The 18,157-nt window shown below is 42.4% G+C and overlaps 1 protein-coding gene across 3 annotated transcripts; it reads right to left on the bottom strand.

Annotated features, from left to right (window-relative positions):
• Window positions 1–84: 84 nt before the first annotated feature.
• On the bottom strand, window positions 85–17,697 carry LOC105018735 (major facilitator superfamily domain-containing protein 6-like). Of its 3 annotated transcripts, XM_010884391.5 has the most exons (8): window positions 17,518–17,697; window positions 17,295–17,430; window positions 13,865–15,488; window positions 6,579–6,676; window positions 4,184–4,345; window positions 2,775–2,873; window positions 2,267–2,532; window positions 85–1,821 (listed from the first exon to the last, which is right to left on the bottom strand). In XM_010884391.5, exons 3-8 carry the CDS (start codon window positions 15,472–15,474, stop codon window positions 1,651–1,653), a joined length of 2,406 nt encoding a protein of 801 aa, XP_010882693.2. In that variant the 5' UTR covers window positions 15,475–15,488; window positions 17,295–17,430; window positions 17,518–17,697; the 3' UTR covers window positions 85–1,650. The 3 variants fall into 3 exon arrangements, with proteins under 3 accessions (XP_010882693.2, XP_010882692.2, XP_010882695.2); XM_010884390.5 differs by having other exon boundaries at window positions 17,299–17,697; XM_010884393.5 differs by lacking the exon at window positions 17,295–17,430.
• Between the last annotated feature and the right edge of the window lie 460 nt (window positions 17,698–18,157).

Below are 18,157 nucleotides of genomic sequence, written 5' to 3'. Positions count from 1 at the left end.
ATTAATAAATAAATGATGAACCCATCTTCCTTTTTAAGTGACAATGTATTGTGGAGTTGAGATAGTCATGACCTGTTGTAGTTAGAGTAATTGAAGATATAGGCTTATATGGTCCAAAGACAATTGTAGCAAAATGTTTGAATTTGTTTTCATATCTTGGACACTTGCATACTGAGAAGCATGCATATATTCTGAATATATCTCTAGAATTCATGACATTATTTAGACATTTCAAACCCTGAAGGCCCAGTTCATATCTTATCAGATGACAGGATGTCATTCAACCTTCTATTTTTTAAATCCAGTGGTGCCGTACAGTAGATGGGTAGACCCGACATGGTCAACATCAGATGTAAAAACAGGGCTGTGGGAGGAGGGCAAAGTGTTGTGGAACATTCAGTAGTATAGCTTATGTACATCCAAGTACAAATATATATCTGCACCTTTGCAGAAACACTGAGTCCTTGGGCCTATATGCACCAGATATTTCACACCCTAGTTCTCATTAATGTTTTGTAGTCAATTCTTATTTTGTAACCCAATAAGGTCACCACCTTAAGGGTTACTAAAGTGCCGAGTATCAACATCCTGAGGGTTTTCTAGGGGGTAGACAAGGGATTAGAGCACAGGTGGCTGCAGATTTTCCGCTGTCCTTGTACTTAATTAGATCTCTAATTGGTTAGGTTCCACCCATACCTAGTTGTTTAGGTCTTAACCGGGAACCAATAATCTCACAACTTAAAGGAGAAGACTGAACCCAGTATCCCAGTATACACCGGGCCCTCTGTGGAACCGGTTTGACACCCGTGTTTTAGAGAATCCGATCAGGTCGCTAGACAATGTGTCCTTAAGCAAGCAGTTAACCCAAATGACTCCCAGTCTATTGCTTGGAAATAAGAATGTGTTCTTAATCAACCCTGGAAAAATAAGCTTTTACTAAATTAGTATTTTTGTCTGGGTTTGAGTAGTGACTCTTATTTACTCTAATTTAAAACACATGGTAATTTGCGGGTTCCTATGAGCTAGAAATAGCATTCCAATTATGAAAGTGACCACAAGGTTGCAAATATTTGATTTAATTGTAACTTGTAGAATAATCGTTTATCAGGTCTAATCGTAAAATGTTTCACCTTTGCCTATAAAGTTTAAAGATTCGGAAACCCTACTGACCCTGTCCACATCCCGCAAAGCAGGCTTTACTTACACACACGCGCACACATGCACGCACGCATGCACACCTACACACACACAGCTATTTACTTCTGCCTGTGTGTGGGAGCAACCAGCACCACGGCTCAGGTCCAGTGAGACAAACAGAGCCGTACATCAACAACCCACTACCCAGATTTACATGACAGTAACAGGAGACACACAGAGCCTTTCCCCAGATTCGCTGAAGACACTGGTCAGGTTCTGTGTGATAAGAGGAAACGTTCAGGTGCCTTCACTTTTGCCTGTATTCCTCTTCAGTTCGCCGCTCAAACACAAACTCTTCAGCCTTTCAACTGGACCTCCGGGCTGTGTGTGTGAATCGGCAAACTCTCGTCTCCATCTGGGTTGGTGGTGTCGGAGGAACAGTTAGAGCGGTTCCTCAATGTGCAGTGTTTTAACCTGCACATGTGCAGTGTTTTAACCTGCAACAGGTCACCCCTACTCGGTGTGACCTGTTGAGGGTGGTGGTTGGTCAGCAGGTACGGGGGGGTCCTGGGCAGGTAGGGAGAGGGAAGGTACCCCCTGACAGGGTCCAGTCTGGGGAGAACTGCTGGGGGCAGGTGGGGAGGTTTCCGCCGTCTCCTCACCGGTGCCAATATCACTTATCTCCTGGCAATCACAGAAAAGGGAAAGTGTTACACCGTAGTGTTGGTTAATACTTTAATGTTAGTGCTTGGACTATATTTACCACGATATGGTCAAATACACCATCAACAGTCCACATTCCCGGATGTGGTCAAATACACCAGCAACCGTCCACATTCCCGGATGTGGTCAAATACACCAGCAACCGTCCACCTTCAATGGAGCAAAATTTCCTGTTTTCCAGATTTGCTTGAATGACATTTTTACCTGCAGGCACCTGCCACAACTGCAAATTAATTACACAATATTATCAATCTGTCTGTCTATAGTATATCATACATATTATATTAATATACATAAAAAATATCGATTGATAATTTGTTAACTGCTGTACTGCCCAGTTGTGTGTTAAACCAGAATCCATGCAGAGACCCTCCAAGCCGACCCATCTGCTGATCTGTCTGCCAACCTGCATTTGTTGGTGGTTGTTGTCAGGGCTGCTCCGATTCAGGCGGGACACCTCTCTGATCTGCTGGAGGGCGAAGGCCAGGGTGACCCAGGGCGAGGCCGACACCACCCAGGCAGGCTTGCTCCCATCCTCCAGCTCCTCCTGGTGCTTGGTCTTCCTCTGTGGCTGCGCCGTGGTGATGGCGTTGTCTGACTGGACAATGTTGATGGTCGCAATGGGAACGGGGCTAGAGGGAACTGGGATGTTCTCTGCCAGCATTGGAGAATCTGGAAAGCGACGTGTGCAATGTGAAAATTATTATTAACTCAGTGTCCAAAAATGTTAGGCCTACCACAAAGGAAAGGCAGCTTCTCCCTGTAAATCCATAACTAAAGTTCATCAGTTGGACACAAGGTCCAGTAGACATTTTGGAGAAGGTTGGAGGCTTCCATGTTGGGGGCAGAGAGAGCAGTTTAGTCACTGTAACAGAGAGGTTAGGATGTGATCAAACCGATTCATTTTAATATACCTTTATCCCTCGTTGGGACAGCAAGCCACTGGATGAGAGCGAAGAGGAGAAGAATGACAAGGGAGGCCATTCCTATCCCTCTGAAGGTGTGGGCCGCTCCTAAACCACAGCCCAAAGATAGAAGTGTTAACTGCACAGTACGGCTGAATCCAGAATCTGACTCCCAAACCTCTACACCCCCTTCCTACAGCCCCTAGACCCTTGCCACTAGTTCCTAGGAATCTTCGTAAGGAAAGAGGCTTTTCATTTAGGAGTTAAGGTAAAGTGCCAAGTGACCTCTGCTATTTTGGACCCCTCGGTAATGTTGACAACAAAAATGTAATTGTTTTTCCAACTTGATCTTGCGCTCAAACTATCAGAGCACTCAAACATTTAATTGTTCAAATGAAACTTTTACAATTAAGAAATACATGACTGTTATCAGATTCAGAACCTAATATATTATTTTAAATCAGAAAAACAGAAATGGCATTGACAAAACTATTGACACACGACTGAATATTAGCACTGGCTTTGGCAAAAATAACTACAATCAAGCACTTCCTATTTCTGTGGATTAGCTTCAGTCACCTCTGTACGGACAGTTTGGCCAACTCTTCTTGTGCAAACTGCTTCATTTGCTAATTCGGTTTGATCTGTCCACAGGAGATCAACCCAGAAGGATTGTGGCATGTTCAGGTATGTTTTGGGAAATTGCAGGCAGGCTTTCTTATGTGGATCAGCAATAGTTGGTGACTGATGTTGCGAGCTGAAACTGTTGTACCTTGTGGCCTAAAGTGGCATGGGCCTTAAACATCTTGATAACATTACGTACAGTTGAAACAGGAACATCAAGGTCTCTGGACATTTGTCCAGTCTTGGCTGCAATCTTGTGTCTAATCTCATAAAATATATTTAAATTTTAACAATTTCTAGTGCTATACTTTGGACTGTAGCAAGGGATCGGAGGCCAATCTCGACAAATCAGAAGGATTTCTAATGCGAATAATAGTGACACGTTTTGAAGAATATATATTTCTTGATTCAGAAGTCCTTTTTTCCTTTTTAACCTTAAAGGATTACTTTTTCAAAAACGTTGAGTGTAAAATCCAGCTGATAAACTACAATAAAAAAAAAATGTATAGCCTATTTTGCTCACATTTACCAAGGGGTCCAGTAATTTAGGTGAGCACAGTACTGTTAGCCTGTTAAACATACAATTTGCAGTAGTTACTACTGTTCTCAATGTTTGTTTCAATGAATGAACAGTGAACAGTAAAATGAACGTTTTAACAGTAGCTGCAAATTGCACCTTTTGCAAATGACCGAAATAGTTTATGTTGTTAACATCCAATTTAGAAACTGGAGGTCTCTTAAACTGAATGCAACTACAATACATTTGGCTACATTCTCATCATGGTGGATCTTACCGAAGAAGTTGACGAAGACACCCCCGACCATGGCCCCACATCCCCGGCCCAGACCCAGGTGCAGCCCCTGGAGGATGCCCTGGGCAGAGGTCCGCAGCTCCGGGGGCACGGCAGCACTCAGGTAGGAGATACAGGCCGCCCACACCGAAGCATGGGTCAAGCCTAGCCACAAAGAAACCCGGAGAGAAGGTGTGACAGAAAGACACTGAGGGACACTCTTGGCACATCAGTAAATACACACACAGGACATGATCACACTGTCAGGACAGTGGGAATAACGAGTAGGCAAAGTTACTGGCGTCCCACTGGACACAAAGGGCCGGAATATTAACACCTTTGGGGAGAAAAGGGAAGTCCACAGGTTTGTTATCAGGGAAGCACATTTTTCAAAATAGAAAATAGTGGGTATTTTGTTGCATTGAAAGACAAAAGTCATTTTTCAGCAGTATATCCACTAACGGAGCAAAACTACCAGCTATGCAGTTTCTACTGGAGGGATGATCTACCTGCAGATATCTCTTTAGTCTCCTGTTTAGAGAATTCACCGAGCCAAACATTGCTGTTTGCGAACTGACTGCTCTCAATGTGACATTGTGAGATCTCCCCTGAATAACCAAATAGATTCACTACTCTGATTCAATCCTTCCAAAGTGTTGGTTTAACAGAACAAATACAGCCCTACCTTATGTCATATAGCAGCATATAGTAACTGTAAGGTCAATAACTGTAAAACTCAGGGTCAAACCAGAACATGTACTACAGATGGAGGGTTTTAAAATGTGGTTGATTTAAAATGTTGTTATCTAAAAGTTAATCATAAACATTTTGCATTCACATCTTCAATGTCAATCTAGATATTCAATCTCAATATCCATGTCTTGTTGACTATAACTCATCAGTATATATTGACATGTTGTTGCGATTAAATAGATCAAGTTGCACATTAAGTTAAACAAATTACACGTTGCATCAAACAATAACCATACAAGTGTTAGCTACTGTACATCTCAAATGGTATTTGGTTGCACTGTGAAACAAACACAATTCAGTAAAACACTAAGCTTAATGATTAACACGTCCATTTTGAAGTCAGTGTAACTGTCTTCTTATGTAGGCTAAGACGCCATGCAAAGATGGCCAGGCTGTGGAGATCATCCCAAATGGTTATCATCATCAGTGCATTATCTTAAACAGCACTCATTAGTCACTTGTACCGTGTACTTTGAAGGTAATCTTAACTGCAATGCAGGTCATCTGATTATGCTGTTAGATGAAGCACTGATGTAACATATTCAGTGACGGTATGACTACAAACTTTGAGATTGTATTCCCATCAGAACTTGGTTGTTCTTCCAAATGGTTGAAATCAATTGAGAACTTAACAAACGTCTTGAATTAAAAATGAAATAAAAACTAGCAAAACCACCTAACCAGAGCAGAGATACAGCACTACCAAAGTTAGTGGAAATCATCATCCGTAGAAGAAACATCACTATGAAGTCCCAGTCACAAGCAGGCGAGAAACAGCACCAGTTTTAGCATTAAGAGCTGTATGCAACTAGAGTCACTTCGAGTTTTCGGAAGGGAAAATACAACAGTTTGAGAGTGATTTTATAACGTCAAAGTCAAAGGGAGGACATGATTTGAGTAACCTGTGTGTTGGTGGCAGGTGACAAGGAAAAGACAGAGTGGACATAATTTTTATAAGGCCTTGCTGGGTGTGTCATGTTTGAACTGGCTAAACCAGATAGTTTTACAACACACCTCATTGTATAACAATAAAAGCCCCAAAAAGCCACCCAGCCTGCAACCATACACTCAACAGCACAATACCCTCCACAGCTGTCTAACTGGCTCAGCCCCTATTCAGTTCTTTTACCAGCGCTAAAAAACGCCACTCTCAGAAAACAATAGCTAGAGCTATAGCCATCACGGTTTGTTTTGTTAGTTATTGTGACATCACTTCCTTTATAATGGAGGAGCTTCTCGAATAAGATTTTGTGTGCCATTAAATGCAGTTACGCTGTGGCGTCGTCCTGCCTGTGAATGATTGCAATCGCTGTAATAATATTTACGTTCTACATTTTTATGCTCAGTTGCAACCCCTCGGCAGCCTACGTGGGACTTACAGAGTCTGGATGGAGGGCGTTTTCAAAGCCAAAGGAAAGGCCTTTTCTTGACCTTCAGGGGAGAGTTCCTGTTCTGATACGGTTGCGCACATACACACACAGTCCAGAACTGATACGGCCTCCAGAGTCAACAAGGCATCCAGGCTAAAGAGTATACCTCCACCCCCTTAATATTATGTCAATGCCTCCAGTATGCTAAGCTAACTAAGTCAACACGTGTAGCCACGCATGGCCGACAGCACCCATGTCTCTGGTTTTAGGCTCACCTTGAAGGATCTCCATGGGCAGGACAATCCAGGCGTTCTGCAGGTAGGAGATGTAGAGGTAGCGTGCCGTGTTGCAGGCCAGTCCGATGTATAGCACCCTGCGAATACAAGAGGAGGATAAGGTCGGGTGAGCCTTATATGACCGGGCCACGACAAATGAACTTCACTGTATTTCACTACACTGTTCAACTAACCAACCACCAATCTCAAAGTGTAACTCCTCTCTCAAACCAAATCGCTACATCGCCAAAGTCTATTATGGTTTTTTCAGGGGCAGGGAAGAACTCTGTACACCGACAAGAACCTAGAGAAACCAGGCCCGGAGATCTGACCAGTCCTCTTCTGACAGGGCAGGGTGCATGGATATTTAGGACTGGTGTTTATTCAAGATTTAAACATTCATAATTGGCAAACAGAGTGGAATAGTCAAAGTTGTTTTAGCAAATACGACAGCCTTACCCCTCAGGAGTCAATGTCAATATGCTTTTCTCTGCCCAGTATTTTCAGCTTTTGGTATTCAGAGAGAGAGAGAGAGAGAGAGAGAGAGAGAGAGAATGAGAAACACAAAGTGTAAGAGATAGACAAGTGTAAAAGACCAAACAAAGGTCCAGGACCAAGTACAGCAGTGGCCATTAATCTATGTGACTTACAAGAAGCAATGCAAATATTGTTCTGCATTAAAGACATGCCTCCTATAACTCTAGTTTGCACATTACTGTATGCATCTTTCACATACGCTGACCATGGACATTCAATACTGGCTACTGTTTAAGGCCCTAAGGTAATGCGTCACTCCAGAGCCCTTTCCAGGTCTGAGTATGGGTGGCACTTCTCAGGCTCTTAAAGCCCATTTCATACAGTGAGTCATTCTAACCAGGGCGGCCAGCGTGTCTGTCTCGACAACAATGGGTCCAGTCACAGGGAGAAGATAACTGCCGTGACAGAGACTAGGGCCGGACACGCACGCAGAATTCCCTCACCGGTTCGTCCATGTCCGCACGTGTATACGCAGGATTCATTTCACGTCTCTCCCCGATCTCACACCCCGCGTACGAGCCAGAAGGAGAGCCAGCGGGGGAAATATACGCGGAGAGATAGCCATGCAAATGCTAGCTTGAGCCCGGCCATTTGAATAACAGCCTAATGTTACTGGCTGTCACACCGTGGTTCTGCCCGCCAATCGATCCACACAGCCTGTCAGCTCAGGAGATCAATGGAGAGCCTTGAGACAGCCCCATGCTGAATTCATGGACGGGACTGGGTCACACACACACACACACACACACACACACACACACGAACAAAAGACTTCCACAGGCCCTGTCAGCAGCTCAGGGAGAAACCAGGCCATTGAACAAAGATGTGACAGAGTCCAGGCGCACACACACACACACACACACACACACACACACACACACACACACACACACACACACACACAAGCTCGGTGACAGGAGAGAAGCTTGCTCCCAGTCCTCTGTTCAGCTCGACATGGTCCGTTCTGATGTCTCCCAACACAGCTAGCCATGAGAAACATCTTCATGGCTGTAATGTTCACTGGTTAGGGTAAGGGCATTGTGTTTGTAATGCACATAGTGCTTCCAAAACAAGTCAGTTTCCATTGTTTGTGGATAATGTCAATGTAATGATCAGCAACTTTCCCCACAGTATAGAAAACTCCTAAGGATGAACTTTACATGCCTCTTGGTTTCAAGCTATCCTTCAACAACAAGCGACTGCAGCCTTGTCCTGAAGGATCAGCCCTTGACTAACACTACCAATGATTCATCCTCTATTCAGAGAGTCATGGGTAATTTGGCAAATGGCAGCCGCCTGAGAAATATCACAGGGCTTAAGAGAGACGGAGTAACTGATGGAAAATATTTTGTGAATAAAGGTTGTTCTGTTTATCTATGTTAGTTATTTCCCTAACACACAATGCATATTTTTGAAGTGGGAAAGATTTGTAGGAGGCTCCACTTAGCTGCCCAACCAGTGTCCACTTAGCTGCCCAACCAGTGTCCACTTAGCTGCTTAAGTCAACATTTGTCACACACACACACACACACACACTCACACACACACTCACACACACACCTGTACGGCAAGAAAGACAGCATTGTTCAAAAAGTAGCACCTGAAAGGTTACCCAACTGTGATGTTTTGTGGTCAGATAAAACCAAGAAAAAGCTTTTTACACAAAAGGCAAAACACTATATGTGGTGCAAAGCCTAACACTGCCAATGCTTCAAGATTCACCATCTCTAAAGTGAAGTATGGTGGTGACAGCATCATGCTGTGGGGATAGTTCTCATCAGCAGGCACTGGGCATCGCAAAATACGGGGAAACACTGTAAGAGAAACCGCTTCAGTCCGCTGCAAAACTGTAGTTTGAGACGGAAATTCACTGTTCTTCAGGTCATTAATCCCAAGCACCAGGCTAAAGCCACATTAGAGTGAATGCGCTAGGGTGGCCCAGTGAAAGTCCTGATCTCAATCCCTTTGATAATCTGTGGCCCTATTCAATAACCCAAGCATTGTCCAACCAACCCAAATAACCTGAAGCAAATCTGCCAAGACAAATGGGCCAAAATCACTCTTACATTGCAAAGCTGGTACATATTTTCCAAAAAGACTGAAGCTGCCATTTCTGGGAAAGGTGGCGCTACCCAATATTAATGTGCAAGAAAGAAAAAGCAGATGTGCAGAGGACCACAGACCCTTGTACATCTACGGCATTTTGGAGAATCAACATTTATGCTCACTGACAAGAAAGGAACTAAACTGTATTATTTAATGGTCCTTTCTCATGGGTCTGAATCACAGAACAAATTTGTAAGAAAGGTGACCTACAAGGTGGAATTCCATCAAACAGAAGGAAGAAATATATTGCCACTTCTCCCGTAGTTTCAGATGCTTAGCATATTATAATATTAAGCAGATTCCTATATCTGCTTCCAACACAGAGGGCCCACCCTGGTTCGTGACTCATAGTTTAAGAAACCCTGGCATCAAGCAAGTAAACCGAGTAGTTGGTCAAGTTCAGCCTGATTTGTCCTTCTTAAAACAACAAAGAATACCAATACGCTTAGGCTTAACCTCATCCATCTGGTTCATCCCCATTGTTAAGTGAAAGATAGAGAATATATGGCAGACACCGGGCCAGTTGGACTGGCTCTGTGGTCGCCCATATGACAGGTAACTCCTCAGTTTGAATGGCTTAACATCAGGGCTAAACTGTTTTCGTTTTCAACTTGCTACACTGGAAGCATAAATATCAGCTAGCCAAACTGCTCTATTGTTCTCAAGTGCATTGAAAGCATGAAAAATAATAACAAGGAAATTGTGTTTCACTTCACCATCCATCTTCCAACTACTCAGTTTAAGAAAAAAAATTACACATGATATTATAATACTATGCATATTACATGGTAGAAATATGGATGTGTTTGAGTTCCAACCAAAACTGTTATTGGCATGCTTGCCACTTAGAGATAAAAACTATTATTTTATTAACTTGATGAATACAGTAACTAAGAAATATCCACTTCCAAGGGAACACACTGGTATGATCTAACACTGTTTAGGACTGGTGTTTCAGATGCTAATTGGTGACCAATTACCAGGTCTCTTTTAATCATCGTTTAGAGTTTATGCTCCCTGTGACTAGAGTTTATATTAAATACACCACAAGCGTGACTGAAGGACCCTGTGGCATGTTGTTGGTTTAAAGTGAATTTCCTGCCTTTCTTTATTCTAGTTTGCTAGTACATGAACACGGCACGTGCTCACTCAGGACCTAGTTTTCTCTCAAATAATGACAATTGGCTAAGCTTGAAAGTTTGGACCAATACAACAGAGCATCTGCTTGTACAGCAAATAAGTGTTTCGTTTATTTCCTCTTACTCACTTCTAGATATTGAAGTGCACCTTGATCATCCACTCATCTTCTGCAGAATGTTCATTTTCAGTCACCTAACATCTTAAGTGAGCCTGTGAGAAAATAGGTAACTGCTGACCATGTTGCTTGCTTGGCATTTCTGATGGTATTATCGGATTTCAATCATTTTACCATCTCTCAGAAAAGGCATACATGTAAGTAAGGGAGACTTCAGACCCAGATGCTGACCTTCAATGAAAATTCTTGGTTCGACACATTTTGAGAGCAAAATCATTCCTGAAATCTGATCTGCTGAGGTAAATTATGTCACACAGTCCTGTGACTGGAAAGTGTTATGGTGTAATGGATTTAATTGTGTTTCAGTGTCAATGGTCTCAAATGACCTATTTTGCCATATTCAGAAATTGGGTTTTGGGTATCTGTCCAATGAGAGCCTGTGAATGTTAATCCTGGATGCTGACAAGGCGATACTCAACCTTAACTCCCCCTCCACATCTCCTGGAGTTGTAGGGCAGTGTGGACCAGAACTTCCCTAGAACATGTCTTCAACACATCTAGAATTATGATCAGGGTGGTGCTGTTTGGAAGCCAGCTGTGTTAGGATACATAACCACAGCATTACATCTTACAATATTAAATAACCGTTTACTGAAAAGATTTCCTGAGAGCTGACCTGTAAAGGAGCTGTACACTACTGTTGAAATCCAACACTACTGTTGTTTGCTCCTTGGGGTTTAAGGCCGGGTGTCTCTGTAAAGCACTTTGTGACAACTGCTGTTGTAAAAAGGGCTTTATAAATAAATTTGATTGAAATTTGATTGACTGTACTGCTGTCAGTACACAAAGAGAAGCAGAAGTCAAATGCTTCATAATACCGGTGTACCTAGAGCCCATATGGGAGCCATTTCACTGTTTTAACAGTGCCACCATGAGTCTGGAGCAGCACAACCATCCCACCCGGAGAACACACACCAATACGGTTTCAGTCTAATAAATAGTTTTGCCCGCATCTTGAGCATTCCAGCAGTTACGTGCTGATGTGGCAGGTCAGTAAAACACACGATCATGCTTCTGCCGTGTTGTTTAAATGAAATATTTAGTTTGTTTAGTAACTGCCTTCTGAACACTCCATGGTATTCTCCAATAAGGCACGATGGGGTGTGGTATATGGGCAGTATACTGTACTATGGCTTGGAGAGCTGTCGTTAGGCACAACTCATTGTGGAGTGCCTGGACACACCACTTAGAAATGCCCTTGTTTTTGATAGAAACTATAAAAAAACATCAAACGGATCAGAAATACAGTTTTGACATGGTTAATGTTGTAAATTGTAGCTGGAAACAAGTGATTTTCAATGGAATAAATACATAGGCGTACAGAGGCCCATTATCAGCAACCATCAGTCCCGTGTTCCAATGACACGTTGTGTTTGCTAATCCAAGTTTATTATTTTAAAACGCTAATTGATAATTAGAAAACCCTTTTGTGATTATGTTAGCACTGCTGAAAATGGTTGTACTGATTAAAGAAGCAATAAAACTGGCCTTCTTTAAACTAGTTATGTATTTGGAGCATCAGCAATTGTGGGTTCGATTTACTGGCTCAAAATGGCCAGAAACAAAGAACTTTCTTTTGAAACTCATCAGTCTATTCTTATTGTGAGAAATTAAGGCTATTCCAATTGCAAAGAAATTGAAGATCTCATACAACGCGGGTCACTACTCACATCAAAGAACAGGGCCAAATGTATGGAGTTAGATATCTGCCAAAATGTTAAGCGTACGTATTGTTGGGATTGTAAGAAAATCCATCCGTAAATTGGTATGATAGTAAAAAAAGTTATACGCAAAACATGAAACGTACGCGTGAAATTAGATCTGTGAACGTACAAACACCCTGTTACGATGACGGACAAATATTTTTGGCTCGTACGAATCTAGTTTTACAATTCTAAAATACAGCGTCACTATCTGGAGTTTTGGCAGTTTCATCTCATCCTCCCAAAAAACTTAACCGAAACTTTCCGGGATGAGTGTTAATATAACAAGCAAAGGCAGTGTGAACAACAGGAAATAAGGGAAACAGGTATCCTGCAAGATTTCAATTTAAAAGTCCCTTCTTTCTTCATGCATGCTTAGTGAATGCTGATTTTCATGTGCGTAACTGCTCTTTGTGCATATGTTTCATGTGTAATAAAAATCACTCAGACTTATAGAAATTGTATTATTGTGTAGGCCTACGCACTTGTTGTGGTCCCAAATACTCAAACAGCGTTGCTTTATGGGTCTTTCCCCCTGGGTTGTTACTGTAAATGAGAATTTGTTAAAATACTGAATAACTAAAATGAAATGTTAAGCAATTACTACATAGGTTCCAGGCCACATACAGCCATCATAAATAGTATGGACAGAACACAGCAATTGAATAGCAGATGCCAGCAATTAAATAGCATATTTAAAGAATATCTTGACCTAAATCACTTCATTATATTTTGCAGCTCAGAAGGATATTCTATGCAATAGTATACGGTGTCCTTGTAATTTTCACACAAGCAATTTTCCCACCAGCTTGATAGCCTACTGGTGTAATGTTGTTAAGCAGCCTTAAAAAAACAGCTATGGACTTTTGAACATGATATCCGGAATGGCAACGCTATGATTTAACACTGGGCTAACAGTCCAACTTATTGTTGCTAGCTTTACAGTTTCGAAGAGCTACGTTCGGGTCTTGCAGATGCCAGATTATTGACAAAAGTTTGTATGTAGAAAAACGATTTGTAAAGAAATAAATGGCGATGAAAAGAATTTAACGTGTGGAAAGCTTACGTTTCCTTTTCTTTGATCATACCAATTTATTTTCTTACGACCCTAACTATAAGTATGCTTAAGATTTTGGCAGATATCTAACTCCATACAACTGGCTTTAACCAGATAACTAGCAAGAGTATAAATACATTAGTGTCTAGTTTGAGAAACCAATACCTCACAGGTCCTCAACTGGCAACCTCATTAAGTAGTACCAACAAAACACCAATCTCAACATCAACAGTGAAGAGGTGACTCTGGGATGCTGGTCTTCTAAGCAGAGTTGCAAAGAAAAAGGCATATCTCGGACTGGACAATAAAACGATTAAGATGGGCAAAAGAACACAGACACTGGACAGAGGAAGAACTCTGCCTAGAAGGCCAGCATACCAGAGACATCTTTTCACTGTTGACGTTGAGACTGGTGTTTTGTGGGGTTTAAACTGCGGTTTTATAATCAACATTTTAGTAACCTGGTCGATTAGCAGTTTGTGCTGTCTAGCAAAGTCCTAAGGTCATTAGCAAGTTCACAAAAAAACTGCCATGTCTATTTCCTTTGACTCACTGAAATACACAGTACCTTATATGGCCAACCAGCTCGATGAGCTTGTGGCTGGTGAAGTATGCGATCACCTCCGAGACGTGGCTCAACACCGAGCAGATTCCGAACAGCGTGGTGGTCCCCTTCAGGTCCTCCAGGTGCCAGTACAGAAACGTGAACACAAAGCCGTAGCCAAACCCCATGAACCAGGCCACAAAGAGCACCGAGCCGTACTGAACTCCACACAACAGCCGGAGCAGGTCCCGATAAAGGAACTGCGGGCTGACTGAACTTTGTGATTCTAACGATTCCACCGTGTGCTGCTCAGTAGATGAAACCGCGCTGGACGTCTGAGGAGACCCCCCCGCCTCCCCTCTCTTGTCCTGCTCCGCGCGGGCCACCACAGTCCCGGGGTCACTAGGATTTCCCTCAAAGTAGAACTGAGTAGACACCACCAGCGCCACAGCCATTAACACTCCAAAGACAATAAACGCTATCTGGTAATTCTTATAGTCGGGCAGGACGCAGCCGGTGCCCTCGATGAAGACCTTGATGTGGGTGTGGTCAATCCAGATGCCCACGCAGAGCATGGCCAGACCCCACCCCAAGGAGCCCCACATCCTCTGCAGACCGTAGCGGTCCCGGTGGGGGCCCAGGTACTGCAGGGTGCGCGTGTCCACAATGGTCACAGCCGGAGCGCTGAAGAACTCGCCAATGATGATGACCAGTAGAATCAGCAGGAAGATGGTTTGCACCTGATCGCGGTTGGAAATTATGTTGTAGGCTTTGTGAACGGCAGTAGTGGTGGTTGGTTTGGCCGTGGCTACAGTTACGTTGGGTTTTGAGGAAGCTGTCGTTGTTGTTGATGTTGATGTTAATATGGTTGTTTTGTTGGTGAAGGAGGGGAGGGATGTTGTACTGCTGGATAGGGAAATCGAAGGTCCTGTGACATTAACACCATCGCTCCTCACATGCCTGCGTAGCGGACCGCTGCTCGAGTCTGACGCCGAGCTCAAGTTCACAGGAAGTGAAAACAATTCAACAATAGCACTCCTGTGGTTCCTGCTGTGATTGGCTGACTGATTGAGGTGGGAGGGGCTGGTGGGTGGGCCACCTGTGGGTTTCATCTCCACACACGTCATGGACGCCGGCTTAATGAAGCCAATACCACAGTTGAACACCAGCCAGCAGAACACAGAAAAGATCAGCACCACTTTTCCCTTCTTGAAGCGGTCTGCCACCATCCCCCAAAAGGGGGCGCTACAAAACTCGATGAAGTACCGTATCCCGACCAGAAGGCCGCTCTGGCTGGCATTCATCCCCAGTTGCTTGAAGTAGACGGGAAGGAGTGGGTGGAGGGACCCATAGGCAGCATAGAAGAAGAAGTAAAAGACCTTGGAGACGAGGAGGTGGTTGTTGATACGCACGCAATTCCTGTCCAGGCAGTCACTGCTAGGAGCAGGGGAGGGGGAGCCAGGTGGATCTGAGGGGGGAGACGCAGAAACTTGTGAGGCTGAGGAGGGCGTCGTGCCTGCCACTATCTGATCCAAGGTGTTCGAGAGGGTGTTGAAGGGTTCCGCCAGGACGTACTTCCTCTTCTGATCCTCCTCGTCATCCGTCAAGATGGCCACCCGGTCATCACTTGCCATCTCTCTATGTGGATCTGAGAAATGGAGAGAGAACAGATAGCAAAACTTACTTCCATCATACATAAAAACAATGCCTTCATTTGCTTCCAAACGCACATTCTGTAATCTTGGAGTTTGGTCATTACAGCACCTGATAGCGAGGAATGCCCACTTCACCGCTTTGGACTGATGTCTGATTGGGAGAAATAACTACTGAAATAGGTATGTTGTATTGGGAGAAACACGTATGTCTGTTTGAAAGAAATACATTACCTACTGAAATACCTATATCCTACTGGGAGGCATACCTTCTGAAATACCTATGTCTGATTGGAGGATAGCTTGGAATACATTAATATCCTGCTCAATACACTATTTTTGTCTACATTGTATGTCGGTTTATTGCCTACATCTTACAATTCAAACATTGATTATTTTTAAATATGTAATTATTTGTTTTTTCCTTTTGATTAAAACATGTAAAACAATGTGTACTTGTCTCAGTCTACTTAAATATTATTTAACCTCTGTCCCTGGAACAGTGAGCAAAACACGGATGACTCACAAGATTTATAGGTAACCTCTTTTCAACCATGTCCATAAAGAACAGCTTGCACAAAAATGATTTGCACAAAACAAACACAAGCATTGGAATTACACAAGCATTATCTGGAAGCGCTATCCTGTATTAACAATAATGGGCTACTTTGAGGCCAGAAAATATAAATTATAATATTATGATTACCATCAAAAGGAATTTTGCCCCACCAAAAGTAAAAGCACACCTTCCTTTTCTGGCCAAGCCACTTAATTCAAGTTTGGGCATGGATGTACAGACTGACAGTCCATAAAAGTTTTTTTTTTTAGTAATTAGGGACAAAAAAGCCACATATCGTTGCAATGTTTTGGACTACTTGTTTTTACACTCTTACTATATTATTTTTGCAATGGTTTGCTCCATCTGCACCAAAACGTTCAGTCATTGCTTTTTTCTCCCTTCTGTTGTAAATAAGAAGATATTTGTTTTCAGCACTTTAATGATCACCTAAAACACGCTCTTGGCTCTTTAGCCCAGACATACGGTGAGCAAAAGGAAGAACATAGAAAAGCAACGAAATCACAGTATCTTATCAACATGATTCACAATACATTTTATATACAGTAAGCACTTATATGGATTGTAATTATAATGCTATTGTGAGGCCCCTGGCAATTCCCAGTCATAGTAGTTTTACAGATACATTTTGCACAAAATACTGCTTAGGAATTTTAAGGCAAACAATTATAACAATTCCACTAGACTTTTGAACAGGATTTTCAAAGAAAATAAGAATCCTATAGGGTGGTTCTAAATCATAACAGAAAATTAACAACAAATGTGTCTAACTGTGATATAAAATATAATCATTTAGAGATAATGGAGTAGCCCAGTATATTCAAGATCTTTACATTTTGGTTGGCTTTGAAAATGTGAAATGATTTAGGTTATTGCCTCTAAAGCAGGAGACGTTACCTCACTACTTATTATCAATTAAACGCAAGCCCGTAAATTGTAAGTGTAACTGCTCAGACACAGAGGCGGCTATATATTTACATTTATAAAGCCTAAATCAGACAACAACAAAGAAAAAAATGCTGTTCATCTCCGCTCTGGCAAATATCATAACAACTACACTTGAATATACATAGAAATACATAGAAAAAAATTCTAAAAGCACATTAAATGACGAGGGAAAGAACGACATACGGTTTTTTTAACCAGGTTATTCGTGTGAGCATAAAGTAAAAGGTTTTCATGAAGACGGAAAAAAAACATTAAATAACCAAGGCAATTTTCTTACCTACGTTTATGTTTCAAAGTTTCAATGTTTCTGTTATTGGAGCGTCTGCTTCTCTATAATGTTTCTTGAGCCCATATTAGCGACGACTGTCATCCGTAGAATTGGTCGACAATCACACGCCCTTTCAAAACTTCGACTGGATAGATAGTGAACACAAGTCTAAGCTGTCTAATCACGCTGAACCCATCTTTTTCGCTCGAGTCAGACGGACGTCATTTCTCACCTGCTGTCCACTTGCCACGGCTCCCAGTCCCAGACAGTTTTCCGTTGTGCTGCGGATGGGATGGGTTTGAGTCTGCACATTAAAGGAATACGCCGAAAACGTCTTCCGTCCTCCGTAGCCTACTAGCACGTCTAGATCTTAATTTAAGCTCACGTAAATGGAACGTCACATTGGTGTTACAATAAATCTGTCATAACGGATTTGACGAATATAAACTTGAAAAAAAATAAAAATATCCCCGCTGTCTGTGTCCAACTCGAGTAGGCAAGTTATCTGAATAACATTCCCTCTGGTCGAGTAAGGTGGGCTCGGTGTAGAGGGAACAGGGAATTCTGAGTTTTTGTTGGGTCTTTGTGGCTTCGTTCACCAGGTGGCTCATTTTGCTTCCCAACATTGATTTGTTTAAAATACTTAAAAGCTTAGTGAAATAAAAAATGGAATGTAAAATTTCATGACTATACTATAATAATGATAGGACGGGAAATACACGTTACAATATGTTTCCTATTACTCTACCGGAAAAATGCGCGAGGGGCATAATGTTGTCTCAACTATTTATCTGCAAAGTATCGTTGTATGTGCTAAGAAATGTAGGAAATCAATGAGCCCAAAAAAAGGCTCATTTCACCAGCGCGATTTG

This window comes from Esox lucius, chromosome 20 (assembly GCF_011004845.1).
Source record: "Esox lucius isolate fEsoLuc1 chromosome 20, fEsoLuc1.pri, whole genome shotgun sequence".
Lineage (NCBI taxonomy): Eukaryota > Metazoa > Chordata > Actinopteri > Esociformes > Esocidae > Esox > Esox lucius.
Note: the sequence above shows the minus strand (reverse complement) of the source record. Positions and strands in the feature narration are given on the sequence as shown.

Excerpts from the sequence above, each read along its gene's own strand:
- LOC105018735 (XM_010884390.5), bottom strand. The coding sequence starts at position 15,474 with ATGGCAAGTGATGACCGGGTGGCCATCTTGACGGATGACGAGGAGGAT. Across the intron at positions 2,874-4,183 it reads TGTCTTCGTCAACTTCTTCG|GAGCGGCCCACACCTTCAGA; the intron begins GTAAGATCCACC and ends GCTGTGGTTTAG. Across the intron at positions 2,533-2,774 it reads TGTCCCAACGAGGGATAAAG|ATTCTCCAATGCTGGCAGAG; the intron begins GTATATTAAAAT and ends GTCGCTTTCCAG.